This window comes from Halichoerus grypus, chromosome 14 (genome assembly GCF_964656455.1).
Source record: "Halichoerus grypus chromosome 14, mHalGry1.hap1.1, whole genome shotgun sequence".
Lineage (NCBI taxonomy): Eukaryota > Metazoa > Chordata > Mammalia > Carnivora > Phocidae > Halichoerus > Halichoerus grypus.
In genome coordinates, this window is record NC_135725.1 from 86062378 (window position 1) to 86084302 (window position 21925).

The 21925-nt window shown below is 50.3% G+C and overlaps 1 protein-coding gene across 9 annotated transcripts in view; it reads left to right on the forward strand.

Annotated features, from left to right (window-relative positions):
- The window catches only part of GARNL3 (GTPase activating Rap/RanGAP domain like 3), a 145312-nt gene that overhangs the window by 122351 nt on the left and 1036 nt on the right, over window positions 1–21925 (forward strand). For 8 of the 9 annotated variants that reach the window (XM_036112831.2, XM_036112836.2, XM_036112837.2 and 5 more), the window contains 7 exons: window positions 1242–1400; window positions 7714–7780; window positions 13804–13911; window positions 15407–15525; window positions 17961–18099; window positions 19069–19284; window positions 20529–20655. In XM_036112831.2, coding sequence (XP_035968724.2) covers window positions 1242–1400; window positions 7714–7780; window positions 13804–13911; window positions 15407–15525; window positions 17961–18099; window positions 19069–19284; window positions 20529–20655 — 935 coding nt within the window. The remainder of the gene's footprint in view (window positions 1–1241; window positions 1401–7713; window positions 7781–13803; window positions 13912–15406; window positions 15526–17960; window positions 18100–19068; window positions 19285–20528; window positions 20656–21925) is intronic. The other variant, XM_036112833.2, reaches the window with a different exon arrangement.

Consider the following 21925-nt stretch of genomic DNA (forward strand, 5'->3'; position numbering starts at 1 on the left):
GTTCCAGGCAGAAGGAGCAGCCAGTTAAGGACCCGAGGCCCTGTTCAAGGCACGGTCAACAGGCCACAGTGGCTGGAGCCAAGGGAACAAGTCAGGGAGGTCGGAGAGCCCCTGAAGGCCTTTGCTAGGATTTTGGCTTCGACTCTGAGTGAGAGGGGATCAGCCAGTGGGAGGTTTTGCAAAAATCTTTCTGGCTCCTGGACAGAGATGAGCATGGGGGCCCGGGCAGCGGGGGGGGGGGGGGCGGGGGGGGGCACGAGCAGAAAGAAGGAGACCGCTAAGAGGCTAACGCAGGATGCTAGCAACAGATGACCATGGCCTTGGCGGCTGCAGAGGGGGAAGCAGCTGTCCTGCCTGCCCAAGCCAGCAGGATTGGCAGATTCACTCATGGTGGGACCCTGTGAGAGAAGCCTCCTTGAGGGTCCCTTTCCTGCTCTTGCCATCTCTTACCTTCTTAAAAACTTCGGTACATTAGGTGTGAACCGTGTCAAACATTGGCTCCGAGGGCAGACTTTGCCTGTAGGTGAGCTGAGCAATTATTTTTGCCGGAGTTAAAGCCTCCTGATTATGCATATCAATTTCTGCTAATAGTCAATTTAGGGGGACAGAACCGTCATCACAGTGACGTTAAAACAAGTTAAAATCTTGCTCTAATTAGGTGTTAGTCTTCTTAATACAGTAATTAGCAATCTTAATGACTGCTTATGTAGAGCATGCATTTATGTGGCGTATCAGCTCTGAAATCAGATTTCCTGAGCTCCAATCTTGGCTGCACCATGTATAAACTATGCGAATGTAGGCAAGTCGTGTGACCTTTGAGGCTCAGTCTCCTTACCTGTAAAATAGAATAATAGCCTTACCTACTTCATAAGGTCATTTTGAGGATCCAATGAGAACAGTACCTGGCACTGTGTTAAGTGCTCAACAAGGTTAGCAACTATTATTCTATTCTTATCAAATCACAGGACAGGGCCAGACTATCTGAGGGCTAATGAGGATCATACTGTTGAATCAGTTTTGCCAGGTGTGGGTTTTGAGGACAGGTTGTGGGAGGGGGGAGTCTGGCACAACCCCTACCCCTCTTTCCCTGTCCCCACCTTTCCTGCCAACAAAGGGCTCTGCAGGAGCCTGGGGAGGGAACCCGCTACTGGATGGGGGAGCGGGTGGGGGTGGGCAGGTTGATATGAAAATGGCTGCTCCGTGTCCTGACCCCTTCTCCCACGTCATCATCAACCACACAGGAGATCTGTCTGTCCGACTCTCCCGCGGTGATGACCTTAGTAGATGGGCCAACCGAGGAGAGTGACAATCTCATCTGTGTGGCTTACCGACACCAGTTCGACGTGGTGAACGAGAGCACGGGGGAGGCCTTCCGTCTGCACCACGTGGAGGCCAACAGGGTGAGTCGACAGGCGGAGGGCAAGTGGGAAGCAGAGAAGACCAGGAGCACGTCTTCTAACCTCGAGAGGCCATGATGAGAATTTCTTTAAAATCACGTGCAATTGACCACAGCAGTATTCTGTGATACACTGTTCAGGCTGCATCCCGTGAAGTCACCTTCTTGTAGGTCAGAACGGTCCTGTCTAACTGAATTGCCCCATTGACCTGCTCAGCTTTTCCACATCTCCCCCTGCCATTCCATCTTTCCTCATAAAGGAGATGTGAAGGGTCAAAAAGCTCAATCTGAGTAACTAAAGACATGAGAACATTTGTTTGGTCATTCACTCCAGAAGGGCCTTATCCTCTCCGTGGCCCGGGCCGACTCACAGCTTGGGGCCTGGGTGGCTGGGGCGGGTTCAGCCCCTGGGTCCCTCCCTGTAAAGGCCCCCTAGGAAAGGAGGAAGGGACGGGACACCATGAGGAGAGAGAAAGAGTGTCTCCCTCCAGCCTGAGCTGTGCGGAGTGCAGGGGTGTCTGGGGTTTGGAAGAGACCTGGGGCCCACCTGCAGTTGTACTTGAATACTAGAGATGACTGCGTGGGTTCTGAACATGAGTGCCCCTGGGGGGGGGGGGCAGTGAGCGCTCACACCAAAGAACGGGGGTGTTGCCCCCACAGAGAACGTAGTTCCTGGTGAGGACTTCCAAACCTACAAACTTACTCCAGTCCTGTCCAGCTAGGTCCAAGAGACTGCAGAATTCCTTCTGACTATGCTTTATAAGAAATAAAAAATACAGCTTATATTAGGGCACACCCTACCCAAATAGTCATTAAAAAATTGCTCATTACTGTATTAAGACTTAATACCAAATGAGAGCAAGATTTTAAGAAAAAGAAAAATCTAGATATAATTAGGAAACCTTCTTGCCTTCCACAGTTATCAATCACAGATCATCTGTTGTTTCTCATATATATACGTATGTATGGTGGTGCCCAAACTTGTCTGCAATTGGAGTCATCTGAGGAGCTTTAAAAGCTATTGCTGCCCGTGTCCCAACCCCAGAGATTTTGCTGGTCTTGGGTGTGGATATGGGTTTTGGAATTTTTTAAATGATCCTCAGGTGATTCTTAAGTTCAGACAAGTCTGGGAACCACTTGTATGCATTGCTTGTCAGCCCTGGCTGTAACTTCCTGAAGGCTTTAAAAAGATGAGTGCTCTGACCCCACCCCGGATCAGTTAAATCAGAATTTCTGGGTGTGTGGGAATCAATATGCTTTAAGTCTTGCCAGGTGACGCAGGTACAGACCTAGGAGAATGAGTCTGCCCTGAAACTCTTCCTAATTTAAAGCCGGAAGGAGTGCCGCTCCATCCCAGCAACTGGGAACCCATAACCTCTTCCAGCCTGCCAACTTCTGAGGAGGAAGGGCCCGATTTGGCTTTAAAAGTTCTTGCCCTTCTTGGGGGCGCCTGGCTGGTTCAGTCAGAAGAGCATACTACTCTTGACCTTGGGGTTGTAAGTTCGAGCCCCGCGTTTTGTGTAGAGATTACTTAAAAATAAAATCTTAAAAAAAAAAAAAAGTTCTTGCCCTTCTTACTTTTCAAAACCCTGTGACGAGCCAAAAGAGGTAGAAAAATCATGGCCCAGAAGGTCTTTGTTCAATCAGTCCCTTCCCTGGCAACTAATTTCCTAAGACTTTGCCTGCTTTTTCTGCTGATTGTTATTATTTACTTACATTTAATGCCCTGATAATTCATTAGAGTGTGGATTTTTTTTTCTTGTAAGATTCATGAAGGCCCAGGAAAAATCGGGTTAAAGACGGTTGTCTTGGGTGGCTCCTTGGTTTTGTTTTTCTGAAGTTACCAGGAATCTTTCGAAAATGTTCTGTCTTTTCTTCAATATGCTTTTTAAAACTAAGTCACCAAGTTTTTCCCTAAGAGAAAATCTTTAAAGAAAAATTTTTTTAAAGCCTTTCCCTAGATCTAAGTGGGTCAGCGTGTATATTGCATCCTCGGGTACATCCGCAGCTGCTGAGTGTTTGCTGAGCGGGCCTGGATGCTTAGACACAGCTACTCATCTTCGCAAGGAATTTACTGTCTAATTGGGAAGATAAGCCCTAGAGAAATGAAAAAGGTAATGAACAAAGTGTTTTCTCATAGCCAGTTAGAAACAGACTGCGGGGACAGGACTTGCTTTTTTTTTTTTTTTTTAAGATTTATTTATTTGAGAGAAAGAGAAAGAGAGGAGAGAAGGAACAGGGGGAGGGACAGAAGGAGAGGGAGAAGCAGACTCCCCACTGAGCAGGGAGCCCCATGTGGGACTCAATCCCGGGACTCCAGGATCACGACCTGAGCCGAAGGCAGACTCTTAACTGACTGAGCCACCCAGGCGTCCCCGGGCTAGCTTTTTACCAAGATGTTCCTTCAGCCCAGGCCCCGGTGCAACAGAGGCAGGAGAGAGAGAGGCCGACCTTCCCTAAGTCATTGGGTATTTCAGGGTCATTCAGGTTACTCTTTTTTTTTTTTTTTTTTATTGAGAGAGAGAGAGAGAATGATAGAGAGTGAGCACATGAGAGGGGGAGGGTCAGAGGGAGAAGCAGACTCCCTGCCGAGCAGGGAGCCCGATGCGGGACTCGATCCTGGGACTCCAGGATCATGACCTGAGCCGAAGGCAGTCGCTTAACCAACTGAGCCACCCAGGCGCCCTCATTCAGGTTACTCTGTTTGGCACCAGTGTGGATTTTCTGGCCTAGTTTCTCACCTCCATTCCTCCTCTCTTCTCAGCCAAGCCCATTCAATTCCCATTTCAGCCTTCAACCCCACCTGAGGGTCTAAGAGAACCCCAGGTTAAGAGAGGAAATGTTTAAGAAGCATCAAAGCAGCAGTCTGAAAGTCAACATCAAGTTCATTTTACCAACAGGTTATCGTGACCTGCTGCCCCAACTCCAACAGCCAGCATTGGCCTCCTTCCCAAAACAAAGGTCTCCTCTAGAAGGAACTGCAGACCTGATTATGAGATCTAGGTCTCTGGCTTAGATGCTGGGCCTAAGTCCCCATCTTGACCATCTGCCCAGGACCCAGTGGGTCTCGGTGGGAAGCTCACCCCAAAATCACATGGGAAGGTCGGACACTGACCTAGCAGTGGTTCCCACTTTCAGCTGGGGCTGGGGAAGGTGGGGTGCAGACTTAACTTGTTACAAACCTGTTTTGAATTTTCACACCACCATGTTACTTTTATCATTTTAAAATGCCAATAAAGTGAACTACTTATTTTTAATCAAGTAAAAAATTAAAAGCAACACTTATGTCCTACCCTAGACCTACTATAGGAGGATCTCTAGGAGCAAGAACCCAGAATATATTTTTTAAAGCTCTCTAGTTGATTCTGATGTCTTCAAGAAACAATGTCTCAGAGACTGACTCCCACCAGGCCCCTCACCAGGGGAGACCCACGTAGGCATCAAAGCATGAAATGGGTCTCACTGTGCTAAGTGTTAATAGAGGTCTGAACAAAATGCCAGGGAGTGCCAGAGGAGTAAGTGACTAAGTCCAAGCCGTGGTGTCCCCGAGTGCCAGCGCCGTGGCCGGAGCTCAGCCCTTGCCTGCCCTGCAGCCTGAGTCTCTGCACACAGCCATGCTCATCCACCAGTCAGCACGGTCCTGGGACCCCCTCATAGACACCTCCCGCCCCGCCCCTGCACGCCAGCGACTTCCCTGGTGTCTGCTGCCTCCATGCTTCAGTTCTGCCTGAACTTCCTCTACTCCTGTGACGGCCACACATCTGCCCTCCCCGCCCCAAGCACATACACAGGCCCTACCTTGAAACGCACAGACTGTCCCATCCCGTCTTTCCCACTACTGTTAACCCTCCCATAATGAGAATAAACATGGCCACCACCGAATGATCACTTCCGTGTCTGGCCCCGTGCCAGGGCACCTCATAAGCACTATCTCACGAAATCTGCCCAACAACTATGGGGAATTTACTGTTCACTTCCCTATTTTTGCAGAAAAGGAAACTAAGACTCAGAAAGGAGGAGTCACTTATTTACTCAAAACCATGCAGCTAGTACGTAGCAGAGACAGGACTTGAACCCAGGCTCTCTGACTCGGAAGGCTGTGCCCTGGACCCCAGCATGCTGTGGCCTCCACAGCCGTGTCCCAAGGCATGATGGGGGATAGGCCACAAAGGTCCAGGCTACAAAGCTGATAGCACTTGGCCCCTCCTGTCCTCCCTCTGGCTGGGTAAGTGTCATCCAACCGACAAGCACTGGGACATCTGAGGAGAAAATGATTATAAGTCAAAGTGGTGGGGACAGGAAGGCTCCCTTTGGGACCAGAGAGTTCAAAGGCTGCTACCCTCACATCACATACCCCCTTGGTGCCGGTTCCACAGCCGGGCTGTGCTGTCAGCTGACATTTACTGGCATTTCCCAAGTAGCAGGCCCTGTGCTAGGTGCTTCCGTAAGTGGCCTCATGGAATCCTCAGCCCCCACAGGGGCAGATGTCCTTCTTATCTTTCCTTTTACAAATGGAGAAACTGAGGCTCTGCGAGGTTGAACAGGGGGCCTAAGGGCACACACCTCTAAAGTGACAGAGCTAGGATTTCCTTTATTCAGTCATGCATTCACCGAGGATTTATTCTGCTCCTGCCACGTGCCAGGCCCAGTGCAGGTGCTGAGTGCGTGACAGGGAACAGCACGGGCGAGGCCTCTGTTCACGAAGCTTATGTTCTACTGGGGGGGGGGGGGGCTCTGATAAACAGAGAAATAAGTGAACATCAGACAGCAACACACACTATGCAGATCATTAAAATAGGGGGGTATGATATATAGCAGGGGAGGAATTCTCTGGGATTTGCTCCCCACGTCTTTCTGCTCCCAGAGTTGACATTTGACCTCTGAGCCTCAAGGTCTGCCGCCCGCCCCAAAGCACCCACAGCTCTTGCTTGTGGCATTTGCCTCATTGTACCTTGTTTCATGTATTTATATGCTTTTCTGGTTTTTCTTGAGGGACGAAACCCTGCCTTACTCATTCATGTCTGCGTGCTGAATGGCACCCAGGACCGTGCCAGATGATGAGGGATGGGAGGGGACAGTGTTCCATCGGAGGGAGGCCGGAGCCAAGGCAGAGGCCCCGTGCTAGGTGAAGTGGGAGGAATGCCCCATACTGAGGGTGGCCAGGGGGGCATTGACAGTGACAGCAGTAAGGAGGAGGGCTGGCTGGCGGAGGGTCTGCTGGAGGAGGCCGGCGGAGGGTCTGCCGGAGGAGGCCGGCGGAGGGTCTGCTGGAGGAGGCCAGGTGGGCCTGGGCACCATCAACTCTGGAAGGGGCTGGAGAGGCGAGCTGAGGGGGGACAGGCCCGTGCCCCTGCCCAGGGAGGCACACACAAGACACCCGAGGGCCCCTGAAGGGGAGGCTGCTGGGCTTGGGGGAGTGGGGGGACCCTGAGATGTCAGGGCTAGCTCTGCTCACAAAAAGGAGGGGGTTCGGGAGGAAACTAGTCACGCGGGAGGGGAAGATGCTCACAGTGCTGAGCAGACAGTGTCAGGCCCTCCTCGAAACCCTTGGAGCGGAGTTCTCATTACAGTCAGCAAAGTCGTCCTCACACCAGTTTTACAGGCCAAGACCCATGGCCGGAGGTTGAGCCGTTTGCCATGAGCCACAGAAGCAGGCAGTGGTGTGGACAGGATGTTCAGGGAGGTGAGTTTGCCCGGAACTAGGAACAGAAGACGGAACTAGGTCTTCTGACGGCCTCTCCGTGGTGTCCTGCTGCGTCCCTCCAAGTGCGGGAGAGCGAGCGAATAGAAATGAAGACCTGGCCCAGTGGTTCGGAGGTCGTGCGACTGCCCGCCAGCTGAGGCGTGAGCGTGGCTAAGGGCGCCAAGAGCCGGAGGCCCCGTTCAAGCCTCGGCGGCGGCACTTACCACACTTACAACTTCGCGTCTCTGCGTCTCACCTCCCTCACCTGCGAAGTGGGAGAACAGCACGGACTCCCCAGGTCCGCGGGCCAGGGAACTGAACTCGCCCTGCAAGGAAGCTTTGGGAACCGGAGCACACTACCCAAATAGGGGTCCTGTTGTCAGAGAGAGTGCAGATGCCCGCCTCCCGAGAGCTCCTCGACGGGTAGAAAAGATGGTGACAAAGTCCCAGTGGGGAAAGGAAGGCGAGACGGTTCTGTGCGCTATAATCATGGCCGCCCAAGGTGGAAGTGACCCCACAGCACCTGAGAGCCGCCCCCCCGCCCCGCCCCGCCCCACCAAAGCCTTGAACTTGAGAAAGTCTTTCAATGGTGTCCTGTCCAGCCTGCCCACCACCACTGCCTTTATCATTTCAGGTTAATTTTGTGGCAGCTATTGATGTGTACGAGGATGGAGAAGCCGGGCTGCTTTTGTGTTACAACTGTAAGTTGCTAAAATTAACTGCTCTTTTCCTGGGCAATTTAAAGGGAGCCAGACCTAGATTTACCTGGTGCCTTGTTCCTGCGACCTTAATTGCACTCCAGGGAGCATCTAAAAATGGCATTCCGACCTGGATCTCCCAGCCCTCCTGGTGAGACGGGCCTGCCTATGGCACTGTCTCCGGGTTACGGGGTGCTGCCAGCGGCCTCCATTTAGGGAGCCCTTACCGTGTGCCAGGCGCTGTGCTCAGTAGATCCAGTGACTGTTTCAGTGAATTCTCACCTGTTACTACCTGAGGTTTGGAGATGAGGTCCCTGAGGCCTGGAGAGGTGAACTGCCTTTCTCGGGATCAGAACCCTGGGTCTACAGAGCAGCAGACCCAGGGTTCACATTTGGGGCCCTCTTGACCCCAGCACCCCAAACTTTAACCAGTTACTATTCCACTCTTTGCTGCTCCCAGGCTGTTAAAGAAATCAGCCTCAACCTGGCGTATCCAGCGTCGCTTGGCGCCGGTGGGTTTCAGGCAGACCAGATCAAACACATCAAAAAGGGCCTTCAAGGATTTTCAGCATTTCAAAAGCTAATATGATACTGCAATAAAAAGGATCCTTTTAAGACTAAACGTAGTAAGATATTTTCCTGGATAAGCCTGCCCAGTGTAACTAAAACAACAAAACATATTCTTCCAGCCTAGAATTGTATTGATTTCCATACACATGGGGCTGATACTTCGATTAATCTTTGAGGAATAAGTATGGGAGAGCTAATTACTAGCAGAGAAATTTGTTTGGTAAAAATCGTCTTTTGAGATGCGAGATCTGATAGCCCAGTGGTGAGGGGGCCGACCCGCAAGGCAGCAGGAACAGAGCCTGCTGCCCGCTCTCCAGCGGGGCTCCTGGGCCCCACGGCTCCCAGGTTACAGGGCCCAGTGGAGCGCGGCGGCGGGGGGGGGGGGGGATCACTTCTATAAGATCTCTTTATCTCTTTCACAGTTTCACATGTTGTCTTCCCACTTTAATGAAAAATTTGGGAGGAAAAACTTGTGGCGGGATGCTTTACAAACTGATGTCATTTTTTTTTTCTTCTAACCGCTTGAAAGGATGGAGGGATTTTAGGTGGGAGAGAAGATCAGAACAGAAAGATAGAGCAGGTTATCAGATGGGGATGATTAGTCCCGAACTGGAAAGGGAAGGAACATGGAAACAAAGGTGGGTGACATCCTCCCTGTACCCCACTGGAAGCTTGTGGACCCGAGCAGGCAGCTGTCCGGAGGGCGGCGGTGGCCCAGTGCTATGTCACGTATGGTTCAAGCGGCCTCTCTGGCTCGAGGAGCCCCAGGAACTTGCACTTCCCCTGGCTTTGCTGGTGTCCTGGCTTCAGGCTCTGCTTTCATCTCAAATGGGATCGGTGTATGCGTGTGTCTGTTTACCTAGACCCACCAAGCCATCAGAAGGTAATAAGCTCTGTGTGTTTAGATGCTACATGGGTCAAGGCCTTGGGAATCCCAGAGGTTCCCAGACCTGCCTCCGTCTTCCCCAAACTGTGCCGCTTGCTTCCATTTCTCTGGGTCAGGAATCTGGTTTTCCTTTTCCATCTCCCTCCTTCTCCCAGCAGCGTGGTGCGTCCCCGGTGAACAAGCCCAGAGAACCAGCTGGTTTTCCCCAGAGTCTCCCAGGCCGCTTCTGTAACCCATTCCCACACACACAGGGCACGCTGCGCTTGCCCGCTTCTGTCCAGACAACTGTGCCCTGAGGGCCCTTGTCAGTAAGGTGCTATAGAATGATCTTGCTCCCCCCAAGACTTGCAGCTGGTTTTCATCAGTTTCTTTTCTATTTCCATTAAAAAACAAAACAAAGTAAAAAACAACTTTTATAAACTCAGAGTTTCATATAACGAGACTTTTCTCTCAGATGTGTTAAAGATTAAAATATTTTATAACAGAAATTATAACTCCCAGTTATATGTTATTAGAGAAAAATGTATTTGCAAGATCAATTTCAGGGGAGAAAAGTATAAATAGTTCAGTATATTGAGGATCTTATTTTCTTATCATTAATCTCTATCTTGAATATCAGAGTCAGTCTTTACTTAAAAAAAGAAAGAAAATTTGGCCGTGACCTTAGCATGCAATAATGATTCACCTTTAATGCAAATAATAAATTTCAGTACTAAGGTGAACTCTGTTTGCTGATGGAGTTTTAAAGATAATCACACAAGGAAACTAGAAACGTTCACGTAAGTACCGTTGATGCTCCGTGTGACCACATTTAACCTAAGTCTTAACTTCCAGATGAGTAATGTGAAGAATATAGAACCTACCTCTCATGTCTGCTGTGAAGATTAAACAGGATTATACATGGAACACGTTGCCAGGCACAGCAAGACTTTTTTTTCCTCCTTTTATTCCAGATTCATCAGAGCATCAATCAGCATCCAGTTTGTTTTGTAACCACCATAGGCTTTTATACATGCAGAAAGGGACTTTTCTTCAGAGAAATTTGTTTTAAAATTAGAAGTAGTATCTGTCACCCTGTCACCCTGATGGGGAAGGTCAAATGGAGGCAAGGTCATGGACTCCTAGCTCCTTCCTGGGCCACAACATTTTAGACTCCTGCCCCTCACCCCAGCTCCCCCATTCAGGCTGCCCTTTTAAAACCCCAACAAACGACCTTCCCTGTGCCAGGCACACGCTAGATTCTGGAGACACAACAGTGAAAGGCGCTGCCGGGGACTGCAGTGAGCTCACAGTTTAGGGGAGGGCCAGGCATGGACGCCAGTACATTTAAGTGTGAATGTGCTTCACAGCTCTGCGGCTCAAGAAACATGCTTTGCTTACTTTTCTAAATCAGTTCAGTCTGATTGAGAGCCCCCTGTCCTCGGGTGCAGAAACCACCAATATTAGTTATTGGGAGGGAGAGCCCTCTACTTCTCTGGAGTCATATTGGAGTCCCTGGGGCTTATTCACTTGGAAAGCAGAGCAGAGGAACCTCTGAAGTACAGTCTGGATCACCTCATCCATGCCCGGGTGCCCGTTTCTCAGGTGGGCAGCTCCACTCTGGGCCAGGCTGAGCTCCCAAGGCACGTACACACCGTCCCTTGCCATCCAGCAGGCTCTCTGCTCTGTGAGCTCAGTCTCCTCCAGCCCAGACACCCTCAAACCTACCAGCAGTCGGCTGTCCCCTGGTGGGAGCTGGGGTGGGATAAGGGGGTGGAGAGGAGATGTGTATAAGGGACCCGGGCCTTGAGGAACACATCACAGCTGTGTCCTTCCTGAGCAGGGACGGCGGGGGAAGAGTAGCTCACTCATTCTACAAATATTTACTGAGCACCTAATGTTTCCGCAGTAAGTAAAAGATACACAGATGCCTGCCTCTCAGAGTGTACATTTTCAAGGGGACAGATAGACAATTAACAGGATGAGAAAAGTACCTAGTATGTTGAATGGTGGTATGTGCTATGGACGTAAAGCAGGGAGAGGGGCTGAAGGCAGGCAGGAGGCGGGGGCACGGGTCTCCATTTAGGGAAGGTAGAGAAGGAAGACCTCCTTGGACGGGGCACTCAGAGAGAAGACCCCGAGGGAGTTGGAAGGGGTGTGTAAAGACCTTGAGGAGGGAACATTCTAGTATTTCAAGGTGACCCCAAGAGGACCAGGTTCAGGGAGGGCCTGGTAGGTGAGGGGCCTCTTAGCTGGTGAGCAGCTGGAGGAGTTTGAGCAAAGGGGCGATAGGATCTGACCTAGGTATGACAAGGACCACAGGCGACTCAGGCCGCTGTGTGGAGAGCTTCACGGAAGCAGGTAAGGCAGTTCACTTACCAGGTGACTGCACCCATGTGATGAGAGGTGACAGCGGCTTTGCTCCAGCACACAGCAGTGGAGGTGCCGAGACGTGGTCAGACCCTAGAGGTATTTGAAATATGAGAACAAGATCATCGGTTCTTGAATCCAACATGGCATATGCCAGAGGGGAGAGAAGGGAGCTGCACTTTGGGACTTGAGCAACTGGAAGAATGGAGAATACCATTTACTGAGATGTGGGAAACTAAGAAGAGCAAGTTTGGGGGGAAAGATCAAGAGTTGAGTCTGGACAGGTCAGTGCCTCCCAGATATGCTATTAGAGACACTGGGGGCTGAGGGGAGAGTGCCCGTGGGAGATCCTCATTTGGGAGCCATTAGCATGTAAGTGACACGGAGTCACTGGAAGCTGGGAAGTGGGGAGAGAGATGGGAGGAGCCAGCAGACTGAGGAACAGCCACAGGGAAGGAAATCTCCCGAAAGGAAAGACGGCAGTTTAAGTAGGGAATGGGAGGGGGCTTCTGGAGCACCAAGGTGGAGGTCCTCAGGAAACCTTGATGAGAGAGCAGGTGTCCCTGGGGAGCAGTGGGAGCAAACCCCCCTGCATAGGATGAGAGAGAATGTAAGAGAAAGTAGAGACAGGAATCCAGAGAGCCTTCCAGAGAATTTTCCTTTGTGGGGAAAGAGAAGGGAAGGTTCAGGAAAGGAGGAAGAGAGGTCACAGAGGAGGAAGAACAGTTGCTTTCTAGAAGGTGGAAGAAAGCAGCATGCTTGCGGGCTGGGGGGAAAGACCCGATGGAAAAGGGCAAACTAGGGTGCAGCCCTGAGAGCAGGAGCAGACGGGCCCGAGAGGAAAGGGGGGGACCAGCCTCACCTGTACCTCGGAGACGCCGGAGCCTCAGCACAGCCGTGAGGGGCCACCCTTCCTGAGCGGCTGTCCTCTCTGGGAGCAAGGGCTTCAGCTGAGACTGAAGGTACCTTTTTCTCCCCTAGTGAATCCATTGTAGCAAAAATAAGACAGCACTGACTTTGGCTCATTTTTCCTCTCCTAAGGACTCACTGTGTTAGTTAAACTATATAAGACGATTGCTTTGTAAGCCTAGTGGTCACATGAAAGGAGTCCCTAAGCCCCGATGGGGTAGGACGCTCCAAACAGGTTTGACAGGGTGGGAGCCTCAGCTGGGCCATAGCAGCTGCTGGGAGGGCCTCCTGCTTGCCCCCATGCAGGCCCTGACCAGCCGCCCGGCTTCCCCAGCCTCTGCCCTCCCACAGCGCAGGGCACAGCGTTCGGGTCTAACCAGGGAAGGGAATGAGTGCTTAACGGGCATGAGGTTTCTTTTTAGGGTCATGAAAAGATGATACAATTAGTTTGTGACATTGTCTGCAAATTTACTCAAATACATTGAATTGTACACTTAAAGGGGGTGAATCTTATGATATGTAAGTTATAGCTCCGTAAAACTGTTTAAAAATAATTAAAAATAAAACCATATGGCTAAAACATGATGGACTTCTGGAATAACAGGAGCCTTTGCTTCTATACTGACCTTTTCACTCGGAGAGGATCTGAACCACCTGGACTTGGGTTCAGAGCTCAGAGCAGGCCAGGAACAGAGCGGCTGTTCAACTGGCCTTAATCTAATTCTGGCTCATGTTCCCCAACGTGACACAGGCATATGGCTTCGAGTTTTCCTAATAAAATGTGGGGAGGCGGGGAGGAAGTGGCGGGGAGCATACAGCCCCCACGTGAGGCTCAGAGCATGATCTACCTTGCAGGAGCGCCTCCTCCATCCGGGGGGAGCTCCATCAAGGGTCCCTTCTTCTCTGCCATCAAGCTCACCCGGGTTCAAACCCTGCTTCCCCGTGTGGTGCTTGTGAGACTTTGGACAAGCTGCGTCACCTCTCCTCGCCTCAATTTTCTCATCTGTATACGGAGCGTAATAACGGCATCTACTTCAGAAGGTTATTCAGATGAAATAAGTGTTTAAAGCTCAGTGCCTGGCACATAGTAAATCCTCCCCAAATGGCAGCCATGAATACTTGCCGTAGTCGTGTCGCTCGGCCCCGCCCACCTCCTGGCTGAGCACCTGGCGACATGGCGGTGTTGGCACCAGCTGCGTGTGCGGACCTAGCAGATAGGACACTATCCTGGTTGCCTGTGTTTTCATGTATCTAATTACCAGCTCTAAGCATTGTCTCTCACAAAAAATGAGTCGCTATTGTTTTGTTGCAGACAGTTGCATCTATAAAAAGGTTTGCCCATTTAATGGGGGCTCTTTTTTGGTTCAACCCTCTGCGTCAGATTTCCAGTTCTGTTGGAACCAGGCTCCTTATGCGATTGGTAAGAAAAACCTAGATCATTTTGCTCTTCCCCTCCTGCATAGACCCATCTGAACGGTTCAGTCCCACGTAAGCAAACTCGCTGGCTTACTGCTAGATTGCTATGAGTTATGTGAGTCTGATGAGTACTCAAAGGGTTCTTTTTCCTTTTTAATTGTTTTCCTGTTTGTTCCCCTTTTGGGGACTGTTGCCGTCCCCTTTGCCTCCCAGTTGTGAGCGTGTGAGCATTTGAGAGCCGTGAAATCCCAGTTTTCAGGACTTGGGGATCTTCCAGTTATCATTTCATTTCTGGGCCTTGCTTTCCTTTTCTCACAATTTGAGAGCAAGATCTCCAGCCTTAAAATGCCACCTGACTTGTTGGAGAAGCACAATGCATTCTGCACCATTCTTATGTATTTTGAAGCTTGAAAATCTAGAATCACAGAAACGCAGGTACTTCGCCTGCCACTGAAATATTAGGGAGTGAGTGGTAGTGCTTCCCTCCTGGGGTTCAGGATCCACAGCTGGGTATCTGCCTGGTGAGAGTCAGCTCAGAGCCAAGAATGTTTGAATTAGTACTGTTTTCTCCCAAGGACAAGTATGTGATCATAGGTGAACAGTCTAGAGTCTTGAGATGAGAACAGAAGATCCAATCTGGATAATGGAGGGACCAGTCAGCCTTCGGTGACAGACGAGAGATGGCCAAAAAAAACCCAAAAAACAAAAACAGAAGGAAGGATTGATGATTGCTTTCAGGTTTTGAGCCCCAGCACTGGAGGTCACTTGAGAGAGCAAGGCTAGAGGCATGGGTGTGGTAGGTCACCCCGGGTAAAGCCAAGGGAGTAGAGAGTTCACCAAGGAGAGAGCAAACAGAGAATAAGCTAGTGTGAAGGAGCATGGGAGCATGAAGTAGCCAGTAAAGGGGCCAAAGCGAGAGGTCCCAGGGCAACCAGGGCAGCTGTGGGGCCTGGAAGTCAGGGTGTCGTAAAAACGATTTCAAGAGGGGCCGACCTTTCACAAATAACTCTACAAACCCATTGACGCCACGGCACCCTGTTAGGGACAGTGAGGAAGAAGACCCAATCCCAGCCCAGGCATGGCAGGAGGAGCACAGAGGAGAAGGGAGCAAGTGACAGGGCATGAAGACCCGGGAAAGGCGGGGTTTCAGGGCCCAGCGGCATCTGCCAGAGGGGACAAGAGGGGGGAATGTCTCTCGGGACTTGGGCGGGTGAGCCTCCAGGAGACCAGGTTATGCGACCCCAGTGAAAAGGGGACAAGGAGAAACAGAGGCAGTGCTCACCAACTTGAAGCAGAAGCTTGGCAGCTAAGAGGAGGCTGTCTCAGGAATGAGGCTCTCTTAGATTCGGGGGACATGCCAGGGGAGGAAGAAGAGAAGCAGCCGGAGGAGGAGGGGAGATGGGAGTTTCTGGAGCAGTGAGGGCAGTTGTGGGATGGTCCGGCACCTCGAGAGCCACAAGCCAGCAGGCTGGCAGCTGACGCGCCCCGTTGCCTTGCAGTGTGCGCTTTCCCGTACCTCCTGGCCTTCACCACCGACTCCATGGAGATCCGCCTGGTGGTGAACGGGAACCTGGTCCACACAGCCGTCGTGCCGCAGCTGCAGCTCGTGGCCTCCAGGGTGAGCAGCACCTGAGCTCCAGGGGGGCGTGGACACTAGCTCACGGAGTTAGGCCCCTTGTGTGCCAGAGGGAGAGCAGCCACAGCAGAACCCCCATGGGGTTTTCGGGTGTGGCCCCTTCGGGTCCCCCTCGTGTGTGGTCACTCAGTGCAGGTAACAGTTGTGAAGCTCTGAAGCTCTGGGCTGAAGAGAGGAATGTGCCATCAGGCTGGGTTAGGTCAGGGGTCCCCGCTGCCCCGAGGGACAGCCCAAGTCCAGAAAAGGAAGAGCTTGTGGTATCCTGTTCTTCCTTTGCCGCCTTCCATCCTCAGCTTGATTTTTGTGGCCCATGAAATATGGCTGACTAATCCATGTCCTGAAACAGAGTTTGAGCAAAACCAAGGGACACGGGAACGGAGATGACTTCCCAAGGTGTCTTTGTCGCTGGCACACAATCCAAGAGGTCTTGTCCTAGCTCCTCCCGCGCCAGCCCCACAGTCTGCCCCGTCCCTGCCAGGCCGGCTGGGCCCCCCTGCTCAGCCCCCGTGGTGCCTTCTCCATCCCGACATGCATCCCCTTTGGGGGTGGCTGACTGCCTATCTGCCTCCCCTACTACGCTGACAGTTCCAGGAGTCGGGGACTAGCACAGCGCCAGGGGTATGCTGGTAAAGGTTGAACCACCAGCCCCCCGGAGCCTGGAAGTCAGAGTGTGTGTGTGTGTGTGTGTGTGTGTGTGTGTGTACGTACATATATATGTACCTCAGTCGGTTATAAATTTTGCTGATAGAAAAATTAAAATAGCTTATGGTTTACAAAGAACAAAATGTATAGTGTTTTTATCTTGAAATGCGTTAGGCCAGTCGGCTCTCACAAAATACTTTTCGTTAGTTTTTGCTAACTGTGGGTGGGGCCTACCCTGATTTTACAGCTGGGGGTTGTAGCTCAGTGCATTAACTCTTTTTCCAATAGGCTGGCTGTCATGAAATCTGGTATGTGATCTACTATTAAAATATTTCTCACTCTCATACAAACCGGTCATTAAACCAAAATTTCTTTCACTTTCAACACACTTCTGCTTTCAATCTTCACTATTAGAAATTTTCTCCATCCCATTAAGCCCAGACGGTCAACAAAACAACAAATCCAGCTCTGGTCCGTAGTGTCTGCCAATTTCCATGGTGTAAATAGTCCCGCCATCAGGACGTCCAGCTTCCAGTGTGAACGTTGATGTAAATAACCTCAAGAACATAGATCATGGTAAACATAGTCAAAGAATGAGGAATGGTCAAATTCTGACATTTAGTACCTTTGTTTTTAATATTATTTATTTAAGTTTCATAATGGCTGTGTTTCACTTGCAAAATCCCTGAAAATCGGCACTGGTGGGTCAGTTACAAGCCGGCTCCAGCACCCCCGGCTGTTCCCAGCAGAGCCCTCACAGGGCGGCTGTGCGTGAGTGTTTGCTGAACCAGTGAATGAATGGTCCGTGTTCCCGTCTGTAAGTGGACCCGACTGAACCCCAGATACTTTCCAGGTCTGACGCTGCGGGTACCTGACGTTCCTGTTAGGCAGGTGTGCGCTGGGTTGGGAAATGGCCTCTTTTCTTTTTTTTTTTTTTTTTTTATTTTATTTTATTTTTTTTAATTTTTTTATTGTTATGTTAATCCCCATACATTACATCATTAGTTTTAGATATAGTGTTCCATGATTCATTGTTTGTACATAACACCCAGTGCTCCATGCAGAACGTGCCCTCCTCAATACCCATCACCAGGCTAACCCATCCCCCCACCCCCCTCCCCTCTAGAACCCTCAGTTTGTTTTTCAGAGTCCATTGTCTCTCATGGTTCGTCTCCCCCTCCGATTTCCCCCCCTTCATTCTTCCCCTCCTGCTACATTCTTCTTCTTCTTTTTTTCTTTCTTAACATATATTGCATTATTTGTTTCAGAGGTACAGATCTGAGATTCAACAGTCTTGCACAATTCACAGCGCTTACCAGAACACATACCCTCCCCAGTGTCCATCACCCAGTCACCCCATCCCTCCCACCCCACCCCCCACTCCAGCAACCCTCAGTTTGTTTCCTGAGATTAAGAATTCCTCATATCAGTGAGGTCATATGATACATGTCTTTCTCTGTTTGACTTATTTCGCTCAGCATAATACCCTCCAGTTCCATCCACGTCGTTGCAAATGGAAATGGCCTCTTTTCTATTGTGAATCAGCAAGCAGATAAGGGGAAGTGTGGGGAACTGAATACCCAGGAAAGGTCTGGGGCGGCGGGCAGGACTTTTGCTCTGGAAGCCCGCTGCCCAGGCGCGTTACCGCACTGCATTCCCCACGGACAGAGCGGCCGAGCGGAGATCGCTTGCAGGCTTTGCGGTGATGACGGGAGGGCCATGGGTGCAGGGCCTCTAAGCCACGCAGCTCCCTAATGCTTTCTCTTTCATTCTAGTCGGATATATACTTCACAGCCACCACTGCTGTGAACGAGGTCTCGTCCGGAGGCAGCTCCAAGGGGGCCAGTGCCCATAATTCTCCTCAGACACCCCCAGGCCGAGATACTCCAGTGTTTCCTTCTTCCACGGGGGAAGGTGAAGTGCAATTTTTACTGTCTTATTAATAGATATCTCCAATCCATTCTAATTTTTTTTTTTAAGATTTTTATTTATTTATTTGAGAGAGAAAGAGCACAAGCAGGCAGAGGGTCCGAGAGAGAGGGGAAAACAGACTCACTGCTGAGCAGGGAGCCCGATGCGGGGCTCGATCCCAGGACCCTGGAATCCTGACCTGGGCCGAAGGCAGATGCTTAATGGACTGAGCCACCCAGGCGCCCCTCCATTCTGATTTCTCTAGTTCATTCTCACATATCGACATGTGACTACTGCCTAACGAAGTCACTGTTTAAAGCTATTTAAAAAAATGCATTCTGAATGCATTGGTTGCATTCTTAAGAAACCTGTGATAACAACAACAAAAGCCCATTATGAAAAGAACTGATTCCATGGGGAGAAGGGAGTTGAGGGCTAGAGATTCCAAGTTGCCACAGCAAAGGTGTCTTTCCTTCAGGGATGTTAATGATCTGGTAGGTTTTTATAGCCAGAAGGACAGAGTCCTAAAACCTACGGAGCACACCCAGCTTTCACTCCATCTGGATCTGCTCACGAATCCCAAAGGCCTTTGCTGTGGTTACGACTTTGCTCTGAGCACCGTGCTTTTCCCAGCTGCTCACCACATCAGTCGTTACTTCTCCCGTCCCTGGAAGCACAGGGCACCCCAAGCAGAAAGGGTGCTGCCGCTGTCTGCCCTCCTGGGTGCTCTCCCCTCCTGGGCACCCGGCGCCGTAGCAGGTGCATGTTTAGCCATGTACCTGTGAAAACAGTGCCCTTAAAACCAAAGCCATCAGGCACCATCCCTCTGTTGCTCCGAATGGGGTCTGGGAGGTCAGCATGCAGCCTAAATTCTTCCTTCCTGCTCACTGGGTTGAGGAACCGGAAGTCACCCTTGTAAATAGTACAGACTTTGCTTAAAGTTCTCATGTTCTTTTCTCAATCATATTTCAGGCGAAACTCCGTCCAAAAATCTGTACAAGATTCCACTCAGAAACCTTGTGGGCAGAAGCATCGAACGACCTCTGAAGTCGCCTCTGGTCTCCAAAGCTGTCACCCCGCCCACGGCCATCGGCCTGGGCATCGCTGCCATTCCCGTCACTCACTCCCTGTCCCTGTCACGCATGGAGATTAAAGAAATAGCCAGCAGGACACGCAGGGAACTGCTGGGTAACGACGGGCCGTTTTTGTGTTTTTGCTGTTCGTAAATAGGCCAGCTGGTTTCATCTTGGATGTTAATCATCCTCGAAAACAATGACTTAAAAAAGAAACTTTCCCTTTAACAAGGGATATAAACCCATGATAGTGCAGCTACACCTAGGAATAGCATACGGTTTACCCCCAACAACGATGTGTCAGTCTGTATTTATTGGTGTGGAAGGCTGCCCAAACCAGGTTAAAAGCAGAAAAGGCAGTTTACAAAACAGTAGATCTAGTCTGACACAATTTCTTAAAATATAAGTATCTCTATATGTAGGATTTCCTAGAAAGTATCTAGAAGGATTTACAACCTCCAGTTCTCAGATAATATGTTATATTTGTGTACTTGAAATTTTAAATTCACCCTGTTTTTGATATTCGTGGTGCAGTTCAGTTATGGCTTCCCGAAGCCCAGAGACCCCGGGGGCAGGTCTGTAGGGATGGCACAGACGTGAGATATTTGGTAGATCCTTCTCTCTTGGTAACACTGATGGGAGACCAGACCGGAAAAGCACGAAGTACTGTGATAGTCGTGCAGAGGCGAGACTGCTAGAAAGACTTTTGTTCCGAATTGTGAAAACAAAGTGGAGAAAAAGGAAGTGATGTGCTAAACCAGTAAGAAGTGGTTTGAAACCTAATTGGGACCTGCATGACCTAAAACTGCAAGGACAGTTCACCTTAGGGCATCCCTGGCCTGCAGTCCTGTTTCCTGACAACTGGGGCGGGGATGCAGGCCGCCTGACCGGGCAGGCTTTGACTCTGGCAAAGTCGGTCGGTCTTAGAAGTTGGTGCCTTCCATTGTGCTTTCAAAGTATGCGTGTTGCTGTTTTAACCCACTGTGCCCTGTGAAAGCTTGATCTGCCAGCCGCTGTGTTACAAACCACTGTGCTTTTCTGAAATTGAGCCTCAGAGTTGGAGAATTATAGTCTCCAGTGGTAGGATCATGGATTTTTCTCTCCTCCTCTAGACCCTTCTGAGTTTCCTCCCTCCCTCCCTCCCTTCCTTCCTATATATATATATTCTTTAGGATCAGAAAAAAAACCTTCCACCAACAAGAAAACCAGTTACTTTAAAATATATAATTTATCAACACTTCCTGACTCTATCCCAATAATGCACCAATAGCCAACCAAGAAAAAAAAAGGACATTTTCTATCCCCATGGCAGCCCAGTGGTAATAACCCTCTGACCTGTGCTTCTCCCCTATAATCTAGGCCTCTCTGATGAAGTTGGACCCAGATCAGAAGGAGCACCAAAGCCCAAATCAAAAGCCCGGAAGCAATTAGAAGAAAGCCAAGGAGGCCCGAAGCCAGGGACAGCAAGATCAACTAGCAGTGACAGGTATAGGCCATCCCCAGCCGTCCCTGCTCAGGGTGGTGGCCCTTTGGGTCACAGCACTGCCATGAGGCCCTTTCTGCTGACTGACGATGCCACGGGCAGACAGTCAGCATCCAGCTCCTCTCTGAGGACCCCTAGGCTGGCCCAGGGAGGGGCTCAGGCACAAGGGGGCAACCTCACTTACGATTCAGCAAATGCTCATAAAAATACATAAAGGGATTTTTTCTTCTTTCTTTTTCTTTCTTTCTTTCTTTTTTTTTTCCTCACCAGATTGAGAGAGATTTTTTTAAAGATTTATTAATTTGAGAGAGAGGGAGAGCAAGCATGAGTGGGAGGGGCAGAGGGAGAGGGAAAGAGAATCTCAAGCAGACTCCCTGCTAAGAATGGAGCCCAACGTGGGGCTGGATCTCACAACCCCAAGATCATGACCTGAGCCGAAACCAAGAGTCAGATGCTTAACTGACTATACCACCCAGGCGCCCCGACAGAGAGATTTTTAAATGAAAATGCTCAGTAGGAGCGACAGATAATAGGCCCTCTCCAATGCTTCTGGTGGGAAGAGAGCAGGTACAGCCTTTTTGGATGGCAGTTCAGTATCCCATGTCAGTGAACGTTTGTGAAGTCCCACTATTTGTCCCCTAAGAGCCTCCATGTCCCTCAAGCTCCTGTATGGAGGGTAAGGGGGCGCATGTCCAGGCTCCATTAATTCACTCAACACACATTCTTAGGGCACCCGGCACTGAGCTGGATGTTGGGGATATGAAGATCACTCTCAAGGGGTCCACAGGCCAGGGGGGAAGGCCAACAGAACACTCTAGGAATTGCAGCATTCTGCGGTGGCAGGTGATGCACAGGAATGAGCAGTGCCACCACCCCCACCTGGAGCAGGGAGGGTCTCAAACACCAGGAAAGGCTGAGCCAGGTCCACAGACCCAGTAAGCATTAGCCTGGCCAAGAGGGGGCAGCACTCACAGATGCTTTAATCCCACAAACCGAGCCCCTTTGTGGCAAGTCCTGCCTTCGTGGACTTTACATTCTAGTGTGGAGACCCAGACCATAAACCTGTAAACAATTAAGCAAATTAAATCATTTCCAATAGTGACAAGTGCTGTAAGGAAATTTTTAAAAAGGTAAGAGTTGGGGGGGCGGGCGTGGGTAGAAGTTCTACTTTGGGAAGGGGGTGTCAAGAGGGCTTCTCTGAGGAAGTGGCATTGAGCCAAGCTTTGATTGAATTAGAAGGAACAAGGGGAACCGCAGGGGCAAAGGCTCTGAA